At 45.8% G+C, this 23,018-nt stretch overlaps 3 protein-coding genes and 1 long non-coding RNA gene across 11 annotated transcripts; 2 read left to right on the top strand and 2 right to left on the bottom strand.

Annotated features, from left to right (window-relative positions):
* The first annotated feature begins 415 nt into the window (after positions 1-415).
* LOC120657607 (uncharacterized protein sll0005-like) lies at positions 416-4,831 on the top strand. The gene is made up of 13 exons (XM_039935974.1): positions 416-794; positions 891-1,040; positions 1,222-1,398; positions 1,502-1,645; positions 1,772-1,877; positions 1,965-2,113; positions 2,198-2,323; positions 2,479-2,622; positions 2,736-2,823; positions 3,224-3,597; positions 3,794-4,120; positions 4,249-4,464; positions 4,550-4,831. The coding sequence occupies exons 1-13, from the start codon at positions 594-596 to the stop codon at positions 4,682-4,684; spliced, it is 2,337 nt and encodes a 778-aa protein (XP_039791908.1). The 5' UTR covers positions 416-593; the 3' UTR covers positions 4,685-4,831.
* Positions 4,832-5,412: 581 nt separating this feature from the next.
* Positions 5,413-7,224, bottom strand: LOC120657611 (tubulin-folding cofactor A-like). Its single transcript, XM_039935977.1, has 4 exons — positions 6,870-7,224; positions 6,524-6,677; positions 5,761-5,847; positions 5,413-5,681 (listed from the first exon to the last, which is right to left on the bottom strand). The coding sequence occupies exons 2-4, from the start codon at positions 6,674-6,676 to the stop codon at positions 5,583-5,585; spliced, it is 339 nt and encodes a 112-aa protein (XP_039791911.1). The 5' UTR covers position 6,677; positions 6,870-7,224; the 3' UTR covers positions 5,413-5,582.
* Positions 7,207-8,382, top strand: LOC120657612. The gene is made up of 2 exons (XR_005668245.1): positions 7,207-7,341; positions 7,908-8,382. It is a non-coding gene; the product is annotated as an uncharacterized LOC120657612 (long non-coding RNA).
* A 5,277-nt stretch (positions 8,383-13,659) lies between these two features.
* Positions 13,660-19,053, bottom strand: LOC120657606. Of its 8 annotated transcripts, none has more exons than XM_039935970.1 (8): positions 18,760-19,053; positions 18,313-18,511; positions 18,047-18,199; positions 16,945-17,111; positions 16,702-16,791; positions 14,857-16,608; positions 14,626-14,779; positions 13,660-14,538 (listed from the first exon to the last, which is right to left on the bottom strand). In XM_039935970.1, exons 4-8 carry the CDS (start codon positions 16,990-16,992, stop codon positions 13,892-13,894), a joined length of 2,691 nt encoding a protein of 896 aa, XP_039791904.1. In that variant the 5' UTR covers positions 16,993-17,111; positions 18,047-18,199; positions 18,313-18,511; positions 18,760-19,053; the 3' UTR covers positions 13,660-13,891. The 8 variants fall into 8 exon arrangements, with proteins under 8 accessions (XP_039791904.1, XP_039791901.1, XP_039791903.1 ...); XM_039935967.1 differs by having other exon boundaries at positions 16,702-16,778; positions 18,760-19,052; XM_039935969.1 differs by lacking the exon at positions 18,047-18,199.
* Between the last annotated feature and the right edge of the window lie 3,965 nt (positions 19,054-23,018).

Genomic DNA, 23,018 nt, shown 5'->3' with positions numbered 1-23,018 from the left:
AGACGAGTGACCCTGTTTGATCCTGCAGCTATCTTCATCTGTCGTTGAATTGCCGGTCACCCGTTCACTGGGCGAATGCTATCGATCAGCAGGCAGCTTGGTAGCTTTGTGGTTGGCTGAACGTTCGAATGGGGCGCGGACACATCGCACCATCGCAAGCGTGAGGCCCGCCCACTCTGCACACGATGGGGTCGTCGTCGTCGGCCGCGGTGTCCGCCTCGGCGCCGCCCATGCGCTCCCGCGCACGCGGGCCTCATGCGGCGGGAGCGCGAGCACCAACCACAAGCAGTCAAGCACAGGCGCCTCGCACTCGTGGCCGCGCGCGAGCCAGCCGCCCCACTCCCCGGCGCTGGGTGGGTGCCGCCTGCCTGCCTCCGCTCCCACCACCCATTGACCGACCGGCCCCAACACTTCTTCCCCAACCACCACTTCGCACTTGTTCGCTCGGTACAGTTACCTTCTTCCCCGCCTTAATTTCCCTCTGCACGCGTCCTACGCCGGCTGCCCGGCTTCGCTTCACAACCCACCAGAGACGCGGCGGCGGGTTCCAGCTGCGGCCAAGCCCTCGGGGCCCTTCATTAGCGCAGCTGAGCATGGAGGCCGCGGCGGCGGCGCCGCATCTCCTGCACTGCGGCGGCTTTGGCCGCGTCGCGCACCTCCCGGCGCTCCCCGGTCGCCGCCGCCGCCGAGGACAGCAGCTCCCCCGCGTCCGCGCCGTCGCCACAGAGCCGAAGCCGTCCACCTCCTCCTCCTCTCGCCCCAGGCCCAGGAGCCGTAATGATCTCTCCAACACCGTAAGTTCAGGCCACTCCAGCGTTGCTCCCCCCCCCCCCCCCCCAACTGTCGCTGTGACCTTGCTGATATGGTTTGCTTGCCTGTGGATGGCGCAGAGGTTCGGAGGAGTGTCCAAGGAGATCCAGCGCGTGCGCAAGCAGATGGAGCAGGACGAGCAGCTCTCCACGCTCATGCGTGGCCTCCGCGGCCAGAACCTCCGCGACGAGCAGTTCGCTGATGACAATGTCCGCCTTCGCCTCGTCGAGGTCCAAACTGCAACCCCCTTGATCCACTTCCGTTAACCTCTCACACACGCTGATCGCTGATGACACAAACGTTTCCAGCAGAACAAATGTTTTTCCCCGATAAAAGCACAATCGCTTCCTGCCGAACATTAATATATAGTAGGTTGTTATTGATTCTGTTGTTTTTCTTCCTCGGTTCAAGGTAGAATCTGCGGATAACAATGAGGGGCTGCCTCTTGTTTATAGTCCTGAAATCATATCAGCATACTGGGGAAAGCGTCCAAGGGCTGTCGCCACTCGTGTGGTGCAATTACTGTCTGTTGCTGGTGGTTTCATCTCTTCTCTCATATCCGATCTTATTAACAAGAAACTCAAGGAGGTTGGTACCATATTCCTGCACCTGCGTTGCCTTCTCTAGAACTACGAAATGCATTCGCTAACCACAATATATTCTTCCATTGCTGTCAAACATTCATCTGTAGAATGAAGTAGCTCGCGCTATCGAACTGAGGGAAATTGTAACATCTCTGGGTCCTGCTTACATCAAGCTTGGGCAAGCGCTAAGTATACGGCCGGATATTCTGTCCCCTGCAGCAATGACTGAGTTGCAAAAATTATGTGATAAGGTAAAGTAAATATTGCTATCTTTAAGTTCATTACGTTTCCCTTGCTATGACATGTAACGCATACCTATTTGCTGATTGGGCTTTCTAATTTTTTAACTGAATTGGGCTTTCTACTTCTATGTCAAGGTTCCTTCATTCCCAGATGATATAGCAATGGCTCTTCTGGAAGAAGAGCTTGGTCAGCCTTGGCAAGCAATCTACTCTGAGTTATCCCCCTCCCCAATTGCTGCAGGTAATTATACTAAAGGACTATGTATTCTCTGTGTGCTGCACTAATCGCTGTTCCTGGACTAAACTTGTCTTATGCATTGTATTGCAGCATCTCTGGGACAGGTATATAAAGGCCGCTTGAAAGAAACTGGAGAACTGGTAGCTGTCAAAGTGCAGAGACCATTTGTACTTGAGACTGTCACCATCGATTTATTCATCATTAGAAACTTGGGTTTGGTACTCAGGAGATTTCCACAGGTATAGATTTTCATCTACTTGAGAAGAATAGATGGCGATATTACCTTTGTTAATTTTAACTGAAACACTGCTGAATACTGTCAGGTCTCCATTGATGTTGTTGGCCTGGTAGATGAGTGGGCTGCTCGATTTTTTGAAGAACTTGATTATGTAAATGAAGGGGAAAATGGCACCTACTTTGCTGAAATGATGAAAGAAGATCTGCCACAGGTAATTGCTTTGTATTTGCCTTGTAGGAGCGTGTGGTGTAACAAACTATCAATATGGTTTATGACTTTATAATGTTACTGAATACAGCATGTACATGTTAATTTCTCTGTCAATCTGTTCACTTATGGATTTACAATTTATCAACATTCTTCCAGGTTGTTGTACCAAAGACATACCATAAATACACATCTAGAAAAGTTCTTACCACACAATGGATAGAGGGAGAGAAGCTGTCACAAAGTACAGAGGATGATGTTGGATCATTGGTCAGTGTTGGTGTCATATGCTATCTGAAACAGGTTAGTTTGTCAATCATTTTATGTACATCTTATCCATACTATTCCCAGGATAGTTTTTCAATTGCGTTCTTTGCTTGAGTCACTTTTCATGTTATATTTTTTGTTATTTGCAGTTGCTTGATACCGGATTCTTCCACGCTGATCCACATCCAGGCAATATGATTAGAACACCTGATGGAAAGCTGGCCATTCTTGATTTTGGTTAGTCAACTTGCTTGGAAATCCATAGATGACTCTCACGTTCAACTATGTTATTTTGCTACTAAAAAAACTAAAAGCTACATTATATTACTTCAATAAAATTGTAACAAATGCTCCATACCTAATCTGTGGTGCAGATGGCTATGCTTTACTATTCGTACAATCGCGTGCATTCTGGCAGTTTTCTGTAACTATGCATTACTAACTACCGCCGCGCACACTAGATTAAACCATGACAAGTGCAATCCTCCTTTTCAGTATCATTTAATAGGTCGTTTGTATTGCTTTTTAGCAAGAACTCTGCTGACTGAAATTTAAAAATAATTAGTTGTGTCATTAGCTTCTCTACCAGCCTGTGCTCATGAACATCCAATAAAAATTGTATCCTTTTTCTTTCTAGGGCTTGTAACAAAACTGACAGATGATCAGAAGTATGGAATGATCGAAGCAATTGCTCACCTTATTCATCGTGATTATGATGCAATTGTGAAGGACTTTGTGAAGCTTGGTTTCATCCCTGAGGGAGTTAACTTGGATCCAATCTTGCCTGTACTGGCCAAGGTTTTTGATCAGGCACTTGAAGGAGGCGGTGCTAAGAATATTAACTTTCAAGAATTGGCAGCGGATCTTGCACAGATAACTTTTGATTATCCATTCAGGATACCTCCGTACTTTGCTTTGATTATTAGAGCAATTGGGGTACTTGAAGGTATAGCTTTGGTGGGAGATCCTGAATTTGCCATTGTGGATGAAGCATACCCATATATTGCACAGGTCAGCATTCAACCTGCACATCCTCCTCATATTTTTCTACTCTATAGTCTATGCGTGGACACTATTGCAATCACAACTAAAATTTTCCTCATTTTCTATCAAAGAAACTCAAAAAAGATGCACATAGATGTTCTAATGGGAGTTTGATTTTAAGGTTCTATATTACTAATATGTGGTTTTTATTTGATGATATTAGAGGCTACTAACAGATGAATCACCTCGGCTAAGGAGTGCCTTGCGTTACACAATATATGGCAAAACTGGTGTTTTCGATGCAGAAAGGTTCATTGATGTTATGCAAGCCTTCGAGAATTTTATTCGTGCAGCAAAGAGCGGTGGTGGGGAGAACTTGAAGGGAAACATGGCCGAGCTGGCTGATATAGGAGCTCAACCTAGCACCAGTTTGGTTCCTGTATTTCCAATGGCCATAGCCCAGCCTGAGCAGCCAGTTAAAACCCGTGCAGCTCTTGCTTTTCTACTCTCTGAGAGGGGGAACTTCTTTCGGGAGTTCATTCTTGATGAGGTGAGCTCTCGTGTTGAAAGTTACACAGCAAGAACCAGGACTTGTACTTGGCACATTAATTTACTAGATATGGATAGATGTGCTTAGAAGAACTTCTAACATATAAAACCTTATTCTGTTCCTTGCAGATTGTCAAAGCCATTGATGCAGTTTCAAGGGAGCAATTAATACAGATTGCTGCATCTTTCGGGGTAGGGAATGCAACCCCTGTTTTTAGCATGGTTCCTGTTAGGGCCAGAGCATTGCTTCCAACAATCACAGAGGAAGACAGAGTCATCTTGAACAATGTCGAGAAGGTTGTGAAATTCCTAACATCTGGGACTGCAACTACAACCATGAACGGGGTATGGGTCCTAAGCTGCCTTTTATTTTTGTGTATCAACAAAGAAAGGATGTTGAAGGTTTCTGATATCATTTCGTTGTTGGCAGGATGTAAACATGGTGTCTGTAGTCCAAGAACTTCTTCCTGTGTTGCCGGGCATCTCATCGAAGATCCTACCGGATGTCTTGAGCCGGTTGTCATCAAGAGTATTTGCACGGTTGATCAGAGATGCATTTTTGTGAAGTTTTGGTTCTTTTTCTTTCTAACAGCAAAGTATAATTAGTTATACCTACCTACCCAAACAACACACACATAATGATAGAAAATTGTACAGCAGTACGATGTATATAATTTATATCTATGCAAATTAACCAAAGTTTAGCCGGCAATTCTGTCTCTGCTGCTGTACTGTTTCGCTTTTTTTTTTCTTGCACACAAGATTTACTCTTCAAATGGATGTAGAGACCTTGTTGAGGTGAACACAAGGAACATCCTGAAGAAGACCCGTTGTAGATGACTGCTTTTCTTTGCCAAGCGCGTGTTAGATGACCACTATCGTGTTATTTGCCAGCGTATATGGAGGAAACATTGTGCTATTTGCAGATTTGGTTCCACCATCTTCAGAGAGGGTGTCATCATCCATCATCCTGGCAAGCTGGACCATTTGGTGCCACCGTAACAGTATCATCTTTCATCCTGGAACTCTTTTCTTGTCTATAGAGGAAGAGATCGTTCAAAGGCATTGCCCTACTTGTTCAAGGGTAACACCATCAGTGCAGGTGCCTCCAGAAAATTGGCCGAGCAATTTCTCATAGTACGTGTATTAGAGTTTTTCTTTGGTCCAGGACCATGCACTTGTACATAGTCTTTCCATTTCATTTTATTTTTTTGTATAAATATAAAAATCTGAGCAGGGCCTCACCCTTGCTGTTCGGTCAAAAGAAGGTGCTCTCCTGGGCCATCCCACGTATAAGCATATGAGCAAACACAATTCCGTGCGCAGTCTTAGAATTTCCAAGTCAAGATACTGGTACATGAGTTTACATCAAACACATCTTACTAACGAGCTCACAAGGTCTCAACGAGATCAATAAGGATGCTTGCTAGTAGTTCAGCAATTGAGACTTGGGAGTTCAGAATTCATTCTTCTGTTGGCTTGACCACAGCTTCGACCTCTGCAATTGTACTCTCGGCTTCTCCGATCTCAGCGCCTTGTTCATTTGACTCCTTCAGTTCAGCCTGCAATGAAACAATTGTAGCAATAGATGGACAAAGCTGCACAATTTCTGGATCCAGATATGGATATTTTTTAGAGTACCAGCGTTGCTTTCAAGTCTGCCAGTGCAGTTTCAAGGCGCTTGTGGCAGTCTGGGACCATCATCCTTGACTCGGCTAAAACATTCTCCTGCAGAGGTGAAGTTTGAGATTCAGTGATTTCTTTAGACCATCAGACAATTTCAACATGGCCTTTCACAACCTCAATTACATGGAAATGGGGAAAAACACTTCAGCCACTTCATGTGGCCTGACAAATGCAATGCAGTTTAGAAATGGAAAATCTGTTTAGTGCAAGATTTTAATTCTAGGCCACCAAAAGACAAACTAGGATGAAATTTAATCTCAATGAATCTTCTCCCGTCCAAGAACAAAGAAAAAAAAGAGCAACGCATCAGTCAACAGTCAAATTAATCCTCCTATCCTTACAGCCTCAAAGGGAACAGATGCTCATATACTTTGATCAAAATATAATTTTCAGAAACACTTCATTATAATCAAACAAAATATCTCCTCTCAGTAGAAAGACACAAAAATTCTCAGTAATGAACCTTCCTATTTTCCCAAGTCTAAACTGAACCAATTATCGCATAACAATTGTAAGCAAGCAAACTCGATGCCTCATTCAAAAACCAGCGAACAATGATACTGCAACTATTTTTAAAAAAAAAATATCGAAACATTTTATGATCTTAGTGAACAAAGAGTACAACATTTTATAATCCCAAGTTAATCTCGGTAGTGCAGGGTCGCATGGAGGTTAATAACTTGGTCGAGAAAAGGAAGAAAACTTTGAGCATTGTCACCTGCTGCTTGAGATCGTAGGGATCGGCGCCCTTGTCCTTCATGTCGGCGGTCTTTGCCGCCTCCTTCTCCACCTCCTTCTCGTACGAGCGCAGCTCCTTGACCATCCTCTTGCACGTCGACGTCTTGATCTTCAAGTTCCTCAGGGTCGCCATCCTAGGATGCAACAAATTGAAATAATATGAGGCACTCGAAGCATGGGGATCCGGGAAACAGGACCGCGAGGACAACCCTAGCTAAGAGACACAGTGAATCTGAAATGGATCTGATCCTTGTTGATCGTGAGATCGGGGCAAGGAAGAGGCGAAGATTAAGACTGAGGGGTCAGAAAGGCGATGAACTGCATACCTAAGGGTACTTTCCTGCGACGTCTCGCGGCGGCGGCGGATTCTTCTCCGGCGACGTCTCGCGGCGGCGGCGTGCGGGGGGCGCTGCCTACTGGAGTGGCGGAGAGAGGAGGGCGGCTACTTGGGTTGGTTGGTGGAAAGGATACCACCCGTCGGGCCAGTGATTCCCTCTCCCGCTCGGCCCATTCCAACCCAAGTACTACATGGGCCAGACAGCCACGTCTTCTTCTGACCTGACTGGGCCGGTTGAGCTCATGGGCCGAATATGCTAAACGCCGCCTTCCTCGTCGTCTCCCTTTTGGCGTTGGTCTCCGAGACTCGGGCGGCCACGGCGGCGGTGGCGCTGCCTCCTCCACTCTCCCCGGCTTGGCGTCCAAGTGCGGCTCCGGTACCCCCCGTGCCTTCTCTCCTATCCGTCTCGCGGCGGCGTACGGGGCTACTGGAGTGGCGGAAAGAGCAGCAGCGGCAGGGAGGTGAGCAGCCTAACTCAAGCACTACATGGGCCGCACAGCCACGCCTTCTCTTCCTATCCGTTCCTTTCCTTTCGATGGTTGGTATGCATTTGCGGTCTGCTTGGTTCGTGGCCTAGCTCCCTGATTTTTGGTTGGTATGAGGCCTAGTTGTCTGCTTAATCAGTGAATCGGTTGTTGGTCGTAAGCATGTCTGAATTGATTCATGTTAACGGTTGAGTACGGGGGGATGCTGTCTCACATGTGCCTGCGCATGACCATTGGGGTTTAGACCACTGTTCACAAGTAATCGCAAGCGAGTTAATTATGAATCTCTGGTGCTGCATGCGATGCGATGGCTCCGCCCGTGAATCATCAGCAGGTACCCGCCGATTCAGCCAGGGGGTGGTTGGTCTGCTCACTTGGGTGTACTTTAAATCCAACAGCAAGCTAGTAGTCTCCTATGCATGGGACCTGAATTTATTCAGCCTGCTGTTGTGTGTCGGCATAAATATATATAATAATCTTTTTTTTACAACTTTGTATATATATTAACAACTGAACTTTGCTGCTAATAACTATTGGTCCAGGGGCGTACGAAGTTTTATGCCGGCGAGTGTATCCGATCCATTTATTTGTTGATACCATTTATAGCTTTGGAACATTGCTTTAGCAGCTAGCAAATTGTACATGCATGTTTGGCTTATTCATGCAGATCGAGACAGCAGATCGAGTCAGTTCAGAATGCATGTCAGCCTGCTATTAATTCGTTCATGTAGGTTAATTTTCGCCCATCACATGTATGTAGCTATATGTATCCGTAAAGCCATAGCTTAAGTAGGCATTGTACTGAGCTACTAGCTAGGCTATCTTGGTGATGATCGAGGACAATTAATCAAGATCCAGGACCTCACATCGCGCCTGCGTGAGCTGAGGTACCGACAATTATATATAGGCCGCATGACAAATTATTAAACCCAGTATCAGCTCACAAGCTAGTTTTGTATACATATTTGCATGACATAATTTTAATTTTAACCGAAATTTGACAATAATACTAGTATATCCCTGATTCCCTGTCAGAGAGGCCTGTCAGCTTCTTTCTTCGTATTGATTCGATCGTTTCTGCCAGTGCTGATTTGTTATTAGAGTGCATGCATATATTGTTAAAAATGGCCCAAATAGGCGGAAAGGATTCCATCCTATCTGACAGACAGGCAGTTGGAGTATTTAAAGATCTTATTAGTTCATGTGGCTGCTGCTTAGGAAAATCTGCCATGTTGCCGGCCGGTATCACCTAACTAATTAATATAATAAATCACAGGGGCTTGCGCCATCTCTCTGAATGGTCGTCGTAACCTATAGCAATCTGCTTTATGCCACCACCACTCTGCCATGCTGTCTTGGGTTCAGGGCCGTGCATGTGTGTTGCGAAAAATTATGAAAGAAAACAGTGCTCATTTTGGCAGACACCAGATAGCATGCGCACTAAGAGCCTGGAATATAATTATGAGCTCGATCAATTGGTGTATTATATATTATTACCTACCACTCCATATATATGATGCATTGCTGTGTACCGATCGAGATGCATGCAAGTAGCTTGCTTGCTTGCTTGTGTATAGAAGCAAAGTAGCTATAGCCAGGCTCGTGAATAAGGTTTGGTATGAGCAGTGGTGTGGTCCTGCTAGCTGTGTAATAATAGCGTACATACGTAGTGATCTGATGTGGCTGCCTCTGTAGATGCATGGAGTACCTACAGTAGTAGCGCCCAATGCAAGTGTGTGTGCCTGCATCTGCATTATTGAGATTGAGACCCCACACACACACACACACACACACACACACACACACACACACACACACACACACACACACACACACACACACATATATATATATATATATATATATATATATATATATATATATATATATCGATCTGTCCGCTTGCATTGCTTGGTGCTCTAAGATTGCGGCTAATAATATACGTGATTCATTGGACAGTTGCACATTGAGGTAGTACTTAGTAGACATTGTTGAATAAGAGCAGGCCAAGACCTACCACCAATTAAGATGCAAACAATTAATATATCTCCGAACTACCTTAACTGATGACGAATTGACGAGGTAAAGTGCATCTCGCAGACCTATATGCATCCAAGCTATTTTTTTTTCTATTCATCTTGTATGTACTAGTGTTTGAACGAAGTCGTTGAAGCTTGTTGTTGCTAGCTCTTGCGAGCTGAGGCAAACTAATTAACACATTTAGGTCGTGTTTGGTTACAACAGTAACTATTTCGCGAAAAGAGAATCTTGTCCGCATGGAGTACTAAATGAAGTCTATTTGCAAAAACTTTTCAGAGATGGGTGTAACTTTTCGGGACGAGTCTAATGACAGTAATTAATTCATGATGTACTACAGTGATGCTACAGCAATTATCCTCTAATTATGCGGTCAAAGGCCTCATTAGATTCGTCTCGCGATTTACACGGGGAGTTGTTGAGGTTGTTTTGTAATTAGAGTTTATTTAATACTCTAAATTAACGGTCAAAGGTGCCAAAAGTTTCCGCGAAATTTTTTACACCCCCAAACGAAACACGGCCTTAGCCCGTGTTTAGATGCAAAAATCAAAATTCCAAAAAAATTTCCGGCACCTGCATGGAGACTTAAATCTAGATGAAATAAAAAACGCATTGCAACTGCTGCCTGTAAATGGCGAGACGAATCTAATGAACCTAATTAGGCTGTAATTAGATGCTAAATTGCTACAGTAAATAACCTCTAATGACGTATTAATTAGGATCATTAGATTCGTCTCGCGATTTACAGACGAGTTCTGTAATTATTTTTATAATTAGTGTATGTTTAATATTTTAAATGTAGAAAGATGTCTTTTCAAAAATTTTACAACGCACAACCAAACGCGCAACCAAACAGGGCCTTAGTCTAGCTTTTACATACGTTGACACTACTTATTAGAATTGGACTTGAGATAGATATGTGACTGTGATACGACGGGACAGCCAAGTCGTTGCTCCGTACGTAGGCATGTGTCGCCGTGTCTGCGTGTGTGGGGGGCGACTATCTAGGAGTCCTTGCAGTAGCTAGCTGGCTGTGCTGCTCTGCTACTACTACAGTAGTGGGCGCAACGCAAGGGTGGGGGACGGTGGGTACGTGCTGCTGCTGCTACCGTACCACATATAACTAACGCATGCATGCATGAATGATTGTTTACATGCACGCACACCTGTTCATTTACTCATCTCACACGTGACATGTTTTATTTGGTGCGATACGCAAAGCATGCACATGCTGCATCGACCAGAAGCAGGTGCTTTAGCAGCAAATAAAGATATGTTAGTTGTTTTGACTTTTCTAGATTCATTGATTTTACTATGTACCTAGACATGATATATATATCTAGATGTGTCTTTATGTTAGCTTCTGCCGTGCTAATTAAGCTGCCCTCTGCTAATAATGCCAATCTCAGTGGGGAGTATTATCGCACATACAATTATCAAGACTGTGAACTAGATAACAACCGAGTGTCCTGGTGATGACACTCCTCTCACATCCTATGACACTCTTCCTTCTCTCTTCTGTCAAGTCAACAAATTTAATGCTCGTGACACTCCTATAACACTTCCATTGAGATTGACCTTAAACGTCGTTGAGACTACATGCATTTCAGGTGCTAGCCCCTCTCTTATTAACCTTTGGCGTGGCATGCAGCCAACTCCGCTGCATGCGTACTTTTGCTTGTACTACCTTCCGTTGTAGACATCGATCGACTGCGCTCACGAGATGCACATAGCTAGCTAGCTGTAAAGTACTACTGCTCATACGTGCAGCTACATGCACTTATGCATGATGCATGCCATGTGTAGATACATACGTGTACATACTGATGCTCAATTGCTCACAGATGAGATGATGAAGCTTGCATATTGCATCATCGCCAGGAATAACGATAGGGAAATCACTGTTACTACCAACAGCTAGGGAAATCACTAGTTAAACAACATGCATGGGGGTTGCACTACACTGCCCCGTACTGCCGACTGCATGCATTGCCAGATCGCAAAAGCAATCGCACTTTTGAGAGCCTGGCCAGTGACCGTTGTGGCAGGCCAGACCAGCCCCAATAAATGAGAACCAGCCTTCCAACGGCCTGCCATGCATGATATATATTTTTTTTTGAAAAATAAACCTGCCATGCATGATGCATGCCCTGTTTCTTCACACCTGTAAATCACTGTACACTGTATACACTGCAATTTGAAGAAAGAAAGAAAGAACCAACCAGCACGCAGCAGCTGCAAACACCTACCCTGCTCATCAACAAGCAGCTCGAGGGGGGCCATGCATGAGGCTTCCATCATTAATATTCATCACACAAAACCTATTGCAGCAATTTTGGCACCAGCGGATGAAGGGAAAGGACAGATTTTTTTTTTATTTTCTTCTATTTTTTCTTTTGAAATAAGGAATGGCCGATATCAAACACAACCTGCTCCTGCAGCCGCATTTATTGTCCTCATCCTCATCGCCCGTCGCGTCGCAACTCACGCATTCCCTGCTTGCTCGCCAAACCCAGCGAATGGCATGGGCAAGAGACAACTGCAAACGCATAGCATGATCACGCATCTCCCAGCACCACCTCACCACTGTTCATAGCTTCACACGCACCACCTCAGCTCTTGGTAGCACAACAACTCCTATCTTGATTATTATTTCTTTTTTTCCCCCGTGGGTGTGTGGAATCAGTATGCAATACTCTGCATCAATCAACTGCTATCGTTCACACACAGGCACCAGAAAAAGTTGATACTGGCAAGCGGAAAAGGCACGAGTCTGATTGCATCCTGAAGCAGAGAGCCACAGGCACAACACTGCATTTCTTTACCAATTACCACCCTGCAACTACAGCTCCTGTGCAATGCAACTGCCACTAATAAATTGTTACTGCAGAGACAGGACAATGCAACAACAGTCACAGCTCGCCCTAGAAAACAAATAAAGGCCGTGTTTGGTTTTTTACCGGCACGATTTCCGAGAAGAGAATCTCGCATGCATGGAGTACTAAATGAAGTCTATTTGCAAAATTTTTCAGGAATGAGTATAATTTTTCGAAACGAATCTAATGACGATAATTAATCGATGATTTGCTACAGTGATACTACAGTAATTCCACGAAAAAAAACCAAACACGGTCAAAGAGGGCTGTTCCTGTAGGGAGCAACTGAGAAAGCAGTGGCGACTGCTTGGGGCCAGGCCAGCCAAAGCAGGGTGTCTCAGGAGGATGGCGAACTTTCACTGCTGATGCCCCAGAGAAATTCACATGCATGCTGGACCTGAAAAGATAAACAGGGCTAAGCCGGCAGCAGACCTGGCCGGCTTTGGCCATGGCCTGTTGTTGGGTGTTGGCAGCTTGGCCCTCCTCCAGGTCCCCAGTCACCTGTAGCAGACCCGCCCCCGGTATCTATCAGCCAATATCTGCCTGGCATGTGGCCCCCCCCCCGTGGCATGCCCACTTGGAGCTACTGTGGCCCCACATGGCAGTGACAAGCCGACCCGCAGGCACAAAACCCAATCCAATTTATCCAAGACGGCAGCAGCAGCACATATCCTTTCTTAAAGTTACAGCAACAAGTAGAAGTAACATGCTGGGGGTCAAATTGTTTAACTGGTGGAATGGCACGAGACACCAGGGCACGGCTCCATGTTTGACGCCGTGCTTTCAGATTCACCTCAAAACTGCTCTTCCCCACTTGTAACATTGATATCCAGCATCACCAGAATCTCATGGTAGCTTTTGTTTATGCAAGACCCCAGAAATGTGCTAATCTCGAGGCCATGACAGGGTAGTTTGTCTATCTGATTCCTCCACCAAATCATGCCAATGGGCAGGCAACATTTGTCTTACTGCTAAACGTGTACTAAGTTTAAGGCTAGTGCCATAGGCTCTAAGATTGGATTAAACTAAGCAAAAGGGGTCCTCAAAACAAGCAAATAAATAAACGAATGGCAGTTGACATGCATCCTAACATGATCATCTTGCTGCCTTGTGAGTTGTGTGGACAGGACAGGCTCCAAGATGCCATGTGCATGGTTTCATGTCTTTTGCATCAGATCATGCAATTCAACTGATTATGGGTCCAAGAAAATAGGTCCCCCTCTCCCCCACAAAGGAGACAGTGCACTGCTATTTTCTCTTGTGTCTACTCTCCTTTTCTCCATTCTTTGGGTGAGACAATCTCAACTACAGGCAACATCAACAACCTAGTGGAGCCATGCAATTCATTGTTTTTGTCTTTCTGTTGTATGTGAAACAGTTATAGACATAACATGGGCGTAATTTTATTACCAAAAAAATGAAAAGCTATTTACTAATTACAAGAGAGGGCAAATATCAGAGAAGAGATAAAGAGAAACGCAAACAAGGCAAAGGCACATGGCATCACATTTCTGCAAGTAACACGAACAAATAGTTACAGCAGCAAGTATCACTTGAACACCAACACTAGGGAGCAGAGGTAAAATTATTGGTTAGAGGGCAGAGGTACCTCACTAGTTGTTAGTCAGATCTAATAATGTCTCCTCAACCAGGTCCTCCAAAACCATTGTGCAAACTGTCGTGTTGAGCTCAAATATCTCTAACCGAGTCGTGTCAGTGCTGGCAGCCTCTGCCACCTCCCTCTTGAGTATCATTTCCAGCAATATATTTCTTTCAATAGCTTCGCCCGGAGGATACTTCTCAAGTATCGACCAGTTTCTTATGACTCGCCAAATTTCCTCAGCCGCTGAACTACTGGAACCATTCTTGCAATCCCTTTGCTCCAAAGAGCAAGATCTACCCCAAGGGTATGCAGCCAGTTCTGCCATCGAAGCAAGCTCAGTGAGTGCTTCATTTACGGCGTCAAAAAGAAGCCTCTGTTTTGACCGCCTTTTCCCCAACTTAACTCCCTCCTCTTGGTAATCTGAAAACTGCTCAAGCAATTTTGGGTCCAAAGGTTCAGCTAATATGCAGCCTTCTCTATCCATGCTACAAGAGTGGACCAGCTTTTGGATAAACGTTAGCGAATCTAGATCTTCATCAGCCTTTGAGAAAAGCCTTGAGAGTCTCAAAGAATTCGGCGACATGACTTCCAGCGGCGGATCCTCCCATGATAGGGACCATGAAAATGATCCAATAAGGGGAGACCTCGACAAAGCTTCTGCACATACATGTAGAAATGTCATTGCATATAGATGACAAAAGTTTCATCTGGTAAAAGTTTGATGAAATGGGTTTCCAGGCTTACGTGGGGATGAAGCGATGAAATTTTCACATGAGTATAGTAGCCTCCTATTGGTATCAGATATAAATGGTCCGTCTAGTACAGATACAGGACTTGGTTGGTCCTGAGGGTCACCAATGATTCCTGGGGTGCTAAGACTTGACATAGAAGAAATATCCTGAGGAAGTAAAGATAACTATTCATATTTTGAACTTCACCAGGCGAAACAATTAGTTGCACAAAATTTTAAATTACCTTGGAAGGGATGTTAGCTGTACCGTTAGTATGACAAGAACTAGTCACTAGTCCTTGCATAGTGTTCTTCTCATCTGTCTTAAGGCAAATATTTTGTTTCTGACAATTGTCTAGCACAAGATGGTTCCAGCCTTCCCTCACATCACCATTAGTCACAGCACCTCCATGCTGGAGTCTGTTGTTGGCAGGTGGATCTACCTTCTCCCGAGTTGATTTCTTATTTTTATAGAACAGGCTAGAAACTTTTTCCCTAAATGATGATGACTTCCTGATTCTTTCCTTTTGAGCTACCTGAGTGCCAGAGGCTACACCATTTGACTCGACGCCTGACAAAGAAACTGGAAGAGATCGAGACCTTGGCAAACATGAGAAAGGTTCTTCAGCTTCCAGCTCAGATGCTTGGCTCTCCAGTGTTTCACCCTCTATTTCTTCCTTGACCTTGACTTTTTGAATCGTGAGCATGTCACCTAGTGTGCCCATACTTCTACGACCTTCCATTTCTTCCTCACTACTGACTGTTGATGATACCATAGACAATCTCTCTAAAATCTTCTTCTTCCCTTCCCTAACTACTGACGGTTCCCTTCTATGGGATGTCTGACTAGAGCATGATGCAGAGTAAGGACTTCCACTCCTGCTCAGAAAATCCCAAGAACGGCCAGACGTTGGAGTGCCAAACTCCAAATCCTCACTTGTTTCACCAGACATTTCTTTTGCAATCTCAACTTCCGATTTACTGAAAGAGTCATCTCCGATATAAAAATCAGGATATTCACATGATAGCATGCTTTCTTCGTCTTGCTTGTCTTTGAGCCGCATCTTCATCTGCCAAGTGATCTCCTTTGCCAACCTTCTTGAAGATACTGTTTCATCAACTGTCATCATACTTTCATCTTCGCTTTCTTCTGCAGATGATAATGGAGACCTTGCAATTCTGGCATCATGAGAATTTGCAAGCCCTGGCTTTAGTACTACAATTTTCGTTGGCTCAGACAAATTTGAGTTTGCTGGGGAAACATCTAAGCTCTGATGACGTCTGTACCTGTTACGTTCAATTTCATCTCCATCTGAAAATAGTTGTCTCCCCACAAGAACACTGCCTCTTCTCTTTGTTGGTTCCGATGGCTTCAGTATGGTTATTTGCTTTACTTCAGAAGGTGGTGCAGCAGGTTGGAACTCATAGCGGTTGCTTGATAACAGTGGATTTGGCTCATCAAGGAACTCCAAGAATAGGTCTCTATTTGAGCTTAAAAACTGCAGTGCATCTTGGAACTCCTTTGAATGAAGAAGCTTCTCATCTGTGGCTAGACGCTTAGCTTCAGCAAATTTTTCACGAACAAGTGACATTCTGTTCTCACAGCAAGGCTCATTCCCTTGGAGCCTGCTCTGGCTGCTATTGATTCTTGAAGGTTGATCACCAAAACCACTCCATGGATGCTGATGGCGTGGTCCTGCTTTTCGGTTTTGATGGCATTTGCTTTCCTTCTTCGTCTTGATATTCCGGTAGTTCTCCTCAAATCTGCCAGACTGATATTCCTTATCCAATTGGCTTCCTAATACGAAATTAGATTGTTGAACCGGAGCATCATGTAGACCCATTAATCGTGCAACAACATTCAGTGGCTCCTCATCAGGCACCCCTTCTTTCCACATGTCCTGTTCCATAAGCATCTTAACCGGCGTCCCACCAGATCTTTTAGTAGGTGAGTTTGATCTTTTAGTAGGTGAACTCCTTCTTGCCTGACTATCTCTCTGCGGGTAAATTAGAGAACAAACAAATCGTGTAACTTCAGGTTACTCCAAGTTTTACTTTCACTCGATGAAGAAAGAAAACTACCGACATACTTGTTTATCTTCAGTCTGAGCTGGGGGGTTAATTGCCATCTTGAAAGTGTTGCTCCGGTCTCTCCCGGCAGGAGAAACTGCAAACGTATGCTACACTGCATCAGAGCCGGTCCCAAGCCCGGGTAAAGCCCGGGTAAAGGAGGAGGGTTGCCTTACGTTTTGGCAAACCAGCATAAAAAATAGCCACTCTAATGGATTTGAAACCCACAGGGAACAGAAGAAAAGGGTAAGAGAAATATGTACCATCTCTATGTGCCTTCTCCGTGAGCATCTTGGTCGCAACCACACCATTGCTGAGGTCGAACATGTTGATCATCCTCCCCAGGCATCCCGGGAAGGGGGCGAGAACCTGGAGGTCCTGCTTCGTTTTGTGCCTTCTATCCTGAACCCCTTTCATTCACACCGTCCTCCTGCCATAAAGAGCTACAATACATCAGACGCCGTAATCATATCAGCATCATACTTACAAGCAGAGGTTTCAAAGTTTGATTAAGGCACTGTTTAGTTCCACCCCGTAAACGCAAAAAAGCCGTAAACGCAAAATTTTGCGAAGGAATCTTGCTAATTTGAAGTACTAAATGAAGTCTATTTACAAAACTTTTTGCATGGATGGACTGTAAATCGCAAGACGAATCTAATGAGACTAATTAATCCATGATTGCAACAGTGATACTACAGTAACCAACTGCTAATTATTGATTAATCATGAATTGATTAGCATTATTAGATTCGTCTCGAGATTTACAGTCCATCCATGCAAAAAATTTTGTAAATAGACTTCATTTACTACTTCAAATTGGGAAGATTCTGATGCAAAAAAAATTTTGTGACTTTACAGGCCTCACGAACTAAACACGGCCTGAAGAGAGAGGAGAGAGAGGAACCGGACAGGACAAGAGCTCAAGAACGGAACAAAAAACAACTGCGTCCAAAAAGCTCCCTCCACATCACGAAATCCGACGAGGCGGCAGTGGGGGGAGCGAGGAATCAACACGTGAAGCGCGATCCCCCAGCTCGCCCCCGAGGAGAACAAAGCGCAGAGAACAGATCGATGCCACAAGAACTCATCATCACATTTCGTCGGCCCCGGAAAAGGCCACAGGAGCAGCCCGCAAGAGACGAACGGAGATAAAAGAAGAGAAGAAGAAAAAATGCGCGGGGAGAAAAGCTCTTTCTCCCTTGTGCCTCTCTCGTTCGCTCGGCTGCAAGGAAGGAAAACAAAAACCTTGGATGCGGTAGCTCGGGCAATCTCCTACTTGCATTAGTAGGAACTGGCACGCAAATGCAGCGGGAAGAGGCTTGCGAATGTCGCAACCACGCGGCGAAAGGTGGGGCGATTTCCTACCCAGATCGAGGTTTGTGTCGCAGAGGCTTGCGGTGCGAGTCCAACCGAGAAAATCCAGACGAAAGGGTCCCTTGTCCCGCAAACGCGCCAAGGAAGCTGCGACGGCAGGAGGAGCGCGGCGCAGAAGAAAGGCACCGGCCTTTGTTGCCCGAACTGACGGACGCAATAAGATAACAAGACCCATCGGTGAAACGAATAAATTACAGAGAAGAGAGAGGGAGAGACGAGCGGCAGAAATGGCGTGATTGGGACGGGCGGCATGTTACCTGGTCGGCGGAACGGAGCCGGCAACCACCGAATCGGGGGTTGGCGGAGACGCGAGGAAATGACGCGGTCGTTCGTGGGTTATCCCCCTCTACGTCGCGCGGCGTGGAGAAGAAGGGGCAGCGGCAGTGGCGAGTGACGGTGGCGGCCAATGGCAATGAGCGCGGTGGAGATGGCGATGGTCCCCATGGATGCGGCCGGCTGGGATTAGGCGACAAGGTTAGGAGAAGTAAGTGCGCATTAATCACTGGATGGAGGTGGCACGATCCGTAGAGTAGATGGGATTAAAAAGTGGAGGAGCAAAGCACTTCCCCATCGGCTGAAAAGGCGAAAGCGAAAGCCAAGGAACGGACGAACGAACGGTCACCTCCCCACCGCCCCCGACCCAAAAATGGCAAAACCCACCACCGCCAAAGGGAGAGGGAGGGAGAGGGAGCAGGAGCACGGACCTGCAATGCAGCGGCAAGCCAGGCGCGCGGATCTAGGATTCCCCGCGCGCCTATTCCGCGGCGAGGGCGAGTGGAGCTCCCGCGGCCGCGGCCAGCCAGCGCCGGATTCCGGCAGCCGGCCGGGGCGGGACCGTCAGGAACCGGCGAGCACGCCCGTCCCGTCAGACAAGGTGCTGTGGTAGAGCAGAGAGGGCGGCAACAAATGGCAGCTAGTGAGCGAGGAGGAGAGGGAGATGTGGGAGAGAGAGAGAGAGAGAGAGAGAGAGAGAGGAGGCAGCAACGGGTGAGACGCCGGGTCGCAATGGCGCACGCACCGGCAGCACACGGCAGGAAGGGGGAAGAGGTTAGCGAGTTATAGGAGGGCGGCGGTGGGGGCGTGGCAGGTCACGTACAGCCCCATTAATGGGCCGCGGCACACACACATTCACGTGAAGCCCCCGATGGACTCAAGCCGGCGGCGGCGGCGTTTGCTGCTGCGGTTTTTTCTTTTTTATATTTAAAAAATTAAAATTTTAAAAATATATGTCGGTTTTGGAAAATTTCAAAAATATACACCGGTCGTCCTATGAGGGCGACAGAGCTCAAATATAATTTTTTTTCTTCAAATTTGCAACGAAGTCCCTGGAAAAAAAAAGAGGGAGCCTGTCGCCCCCCCAACGGGCGACAGGCCCCTGTCGCCCACCCCAGGGGCGAAGGCCCCTGTCGCCCGTGGGGGGGCCGACAGGGTCCTGTCAATTTTGGTGGGCGATGCGGCCTCTAAAGGATGACACTAGATAAACTACTTTTCATGTGATTTCGAACTATAAACTTTTTTATCAGCGCGGATGTCTGGTAGATGCAGATTTCACAAACCTATAATGATTAGAAACTAAAAACGAGATCTCGAAGCAATTCAGACGATTTCGATTATCATTTATTTGTACTTATTAGTTACTTCTACCAATAGAGCTTAGAAGTTCGAAGTAATAATTTCTTGGTTGATTTTATCCTTAACCATTTCTGTTTTTTTTTTTGACACGAGGAACTCAACATGAATCCACTAATTGCTGCTGCTTTCGTTATTGCTTAAACCCTGGCCACCATTCGCCGCCATTCCCTATGTCATTTGAGACTAAAAATTCAAAAAAAAGAGAGGGGTGACGAGAAGTAATAATGTGAACCACCAAATTTTACATCATAATACAACGATAATGAAACACACGACACACATGCAGTGGCATGTCAGAACCCATTGCAAACTACGGTAAACAGATTCCGGACTAACCTAACATGCCTTAGGTAATTTAAAAAAACAGAATAAACACAATGATGCAGCATGTCACTAGTACTAGGGTAGTCCTAGTAGCCGTACCCCCACGTAGCAAACTGCGTTGAGTCTTCTCCGCAGTATCCACCCATTGCAGGTGGAGCAAGCGGTGGTGCCGGAGGCGCATGGCCCTTCTTCTTGTGACAAGGGCAGTTGCAGTAAGGAATAGTGCATGGTTCATCCTGTGAACCGGCTGCATTGCTGGTATCATCAACTTCGTCGTCTTTGTTACCCTCGCTCACTTCCTCATAATGGTTCACCTTACATTCCAGATCAAAGATCTTTATCTGGAGGTACTCGATGAACTCCTGAACAGAATCAATTGGTGCAGGATCTACCCACCTAGTAAAACCACAGTTTTCTGGAGCATCGGAAGACTGCAAAACAAATTCCAGATAAGGTGTCTCATTGAAGATAAAGAAATGAAACAACCAAGTATTACCCATGCGTGTAGACATTTAAAGAAACGACGACCGCCATCCATCCCGTCGGTGCACATCTGCACTAAGCAGTCGTCACCATGTCTGCATTTTGGCCACGGTTCTCTACGGTTATCGTATTGTCGAAGAGGAGTTTCATTGGTGAATTCACTCTTGTGCTGTGGCGGAAACTCAAACACTGGTTCCGGAAAGGAATCAGGTCCAAGAGGCCCCTCCCATATTATGGGGTCTCCCTTTCTTCCCCTTTTCCTTTCCCAAAACCATAGTAATTCTTCCCGCTAGACCCACCTCCAGACATTGGGTATACAATAAGCTTTGGTGTTTGAGTGGTGCTGGGAGTTCACAAACTGGTGAGTATTTATAGGCGCACAAAGGTCTGATAACCGGAGTGTGGAGTGTAAATGAACATGAAAAGCCTATAGTATTCGCACGCTCCACAGCGCTCACTCGTACCACTTTAAACACGGACACGACCTCTCGTTGCTCTTGATTTGTACCCTCGTAAGCTCAACACCGCTCACTCCTCCCACTTTAAACAACGACACGACGTCTCACTGCTCATGACTTCAGCACTTGCACGCTCTACAGCGCTCACTCGTGATTATTGCACTGCCCCGACATATCCCATCGCCCGGAACACTGCAGGGCACCGGCCTAATCGTCATAATTTCACTAGTCGATGCATCTCTGTGCATGCAGACTCACAGCACTGCATTACTGCCGCTCGGTCGATCGCGCCTAGATGCCGCCTTCCCCACTACACGCCACAGACCTTCGCTGTAGAATGACAGGTCCGTCGTCCTCGCCAGAGAGAATGCTTTGAAGGTGAGCTGGTGTGGTTGCCGTGTTGTCACATCTTTTTGAAATGTTGGAAGAGCACTGCTATTAGGTTGTCGTCTTTTGTCACGTATGTCTAGGCAAACAATGCGACATTTGGGAAACCTGTGATCGCCGTGCTGAGCTTTTTAGCAGCAGACCCTGATGTATTTCTTAGTTCTTAATTCTTATCGTTATATTAATGTGTGTTTTTTAGTATTCTAGTGACATGAAAAGCTCCGAAAATATTAAGGAAAAGTTCAAAGATTTCATAGACTCCCGACTACAACTGCAAATTAATGGTAAAGGCTACAACACACAGAGTTAAGCTCTTAACTTAAAACATAAACAACTAATTGCAGTGGCATGTGCACGCGACAAGATAATTTCTTGTTGCATCTAAACCTACCATGCCTTATGGAATGTAAAATGCCGGGATTACATGGTACTATTCTACTGAGTGCACCTAGGATATTTGCCCTTCCTAATTGCTTCGGGCCCGGCTTCCTTCGCACGGCGTGCCCTCTCTCGCTTTCTCTCCCTGTCAGCTTCACGTTCGGCTGCCGCCTTACGATCCACCTCCTCCATCCTCTTGCGGATCTCTTCTTGCTCTTTGTTGCGCTTCTCCTCTTGCTGCTCCTCGTGCTTCATTCGGCGCCAACGTTCTGCAACCCATCTTGCTTTTTGTTCCACAATGTCCTTTGCCTGCTGCGACTGCACGGTGTCGAACCACTGCATAAAATCACAAAGAGGCGGAGGAGACTTTGTCCAACACAAGTTAGAATCATAATTCAATGTTAGGTCATATAGAAAAATAGCGTATGTTATCCTGCTACCTTGGCCGGGTCTTTGCCATATCGCTTAGGTGGATCATATTCGTAGTTCTCACACATAAAGAACCTCATGCCGTAGTCATCTCCTAAAACCTCAGATTGCATGAACTTGCATAACGAACCGCAGAAGCACATTGGCACATTAATTCCTTTGGTTACGGTGGCTTTACACTTGCTCCACGGAATGTAGGTTGATCCTGACGAAGACATTGGCGCTATAGTGTGGTGCGCCAAATAACAAACCATAATTTAAGCAATGCACATATCGTATACCAAATCGATGCGTGAAAATATAGGTACTGTTATAATTCTATTGTCTTATACTACAATATCAATAAGGTACTATCATAATTCTATTCTAATGTATAATTATTTTATTTGAAAAAGTCTGTAATAGTACTCAAATTGTAATACTAAACCAGTGTTCTAAAGCACCAAATCTAATTCAGCTAATCTGCTAATTAAATTAAATTGTTATACAATATCAACGAATTTATACGAAAGTTACCGGTAGATCACAAGTGCGGAATTCGGCAGAGCTTCGCCGCTTCCCTTCTTCTCACCCCTCTCTTTTTTCTGGATTTTTTTGGATTTTTTGAGGTCAAATGAGAGGAGGGAATGAGAGGAGGGAATGAGGGGGCCTTATATAGGGAGGCTGACCCGGTCGCCCGTGGGGGGGGGGGGGGGGCGACAGGCCCCCCTGTCGCCCGCAGAAGGGGCGACCGGCCCCCCTGGCGGGCCCACTGGCCTGTCGCCCCTGGGGTGGGCGACAGGGGCCTGTCGCCCGTTGGGGGGGGCGACAGGCCCCCTCTTTTTTTTCTCCAGGGACTTCGTTGCAAATTTGAAGAAAAAAAATTACATTTG

Source organism: Panicum virgatum, chromosome 1N, assembly GCF_016808335.1.
Source record: "Panicum virgatum strain AP13 chromosome 1N, P.virgatum_v5, whole genome shotgun sequence".
Classification (NCBI taxonomy): Eukaryota; Viridiplantae; Streptophyta; class Magnoliopsida; order Poales; family Poaceae; genus Panicum; species Panicum virgatum.
This window is presented reverse-complemented; position numbering and strand designations above follow the sequence as displayed.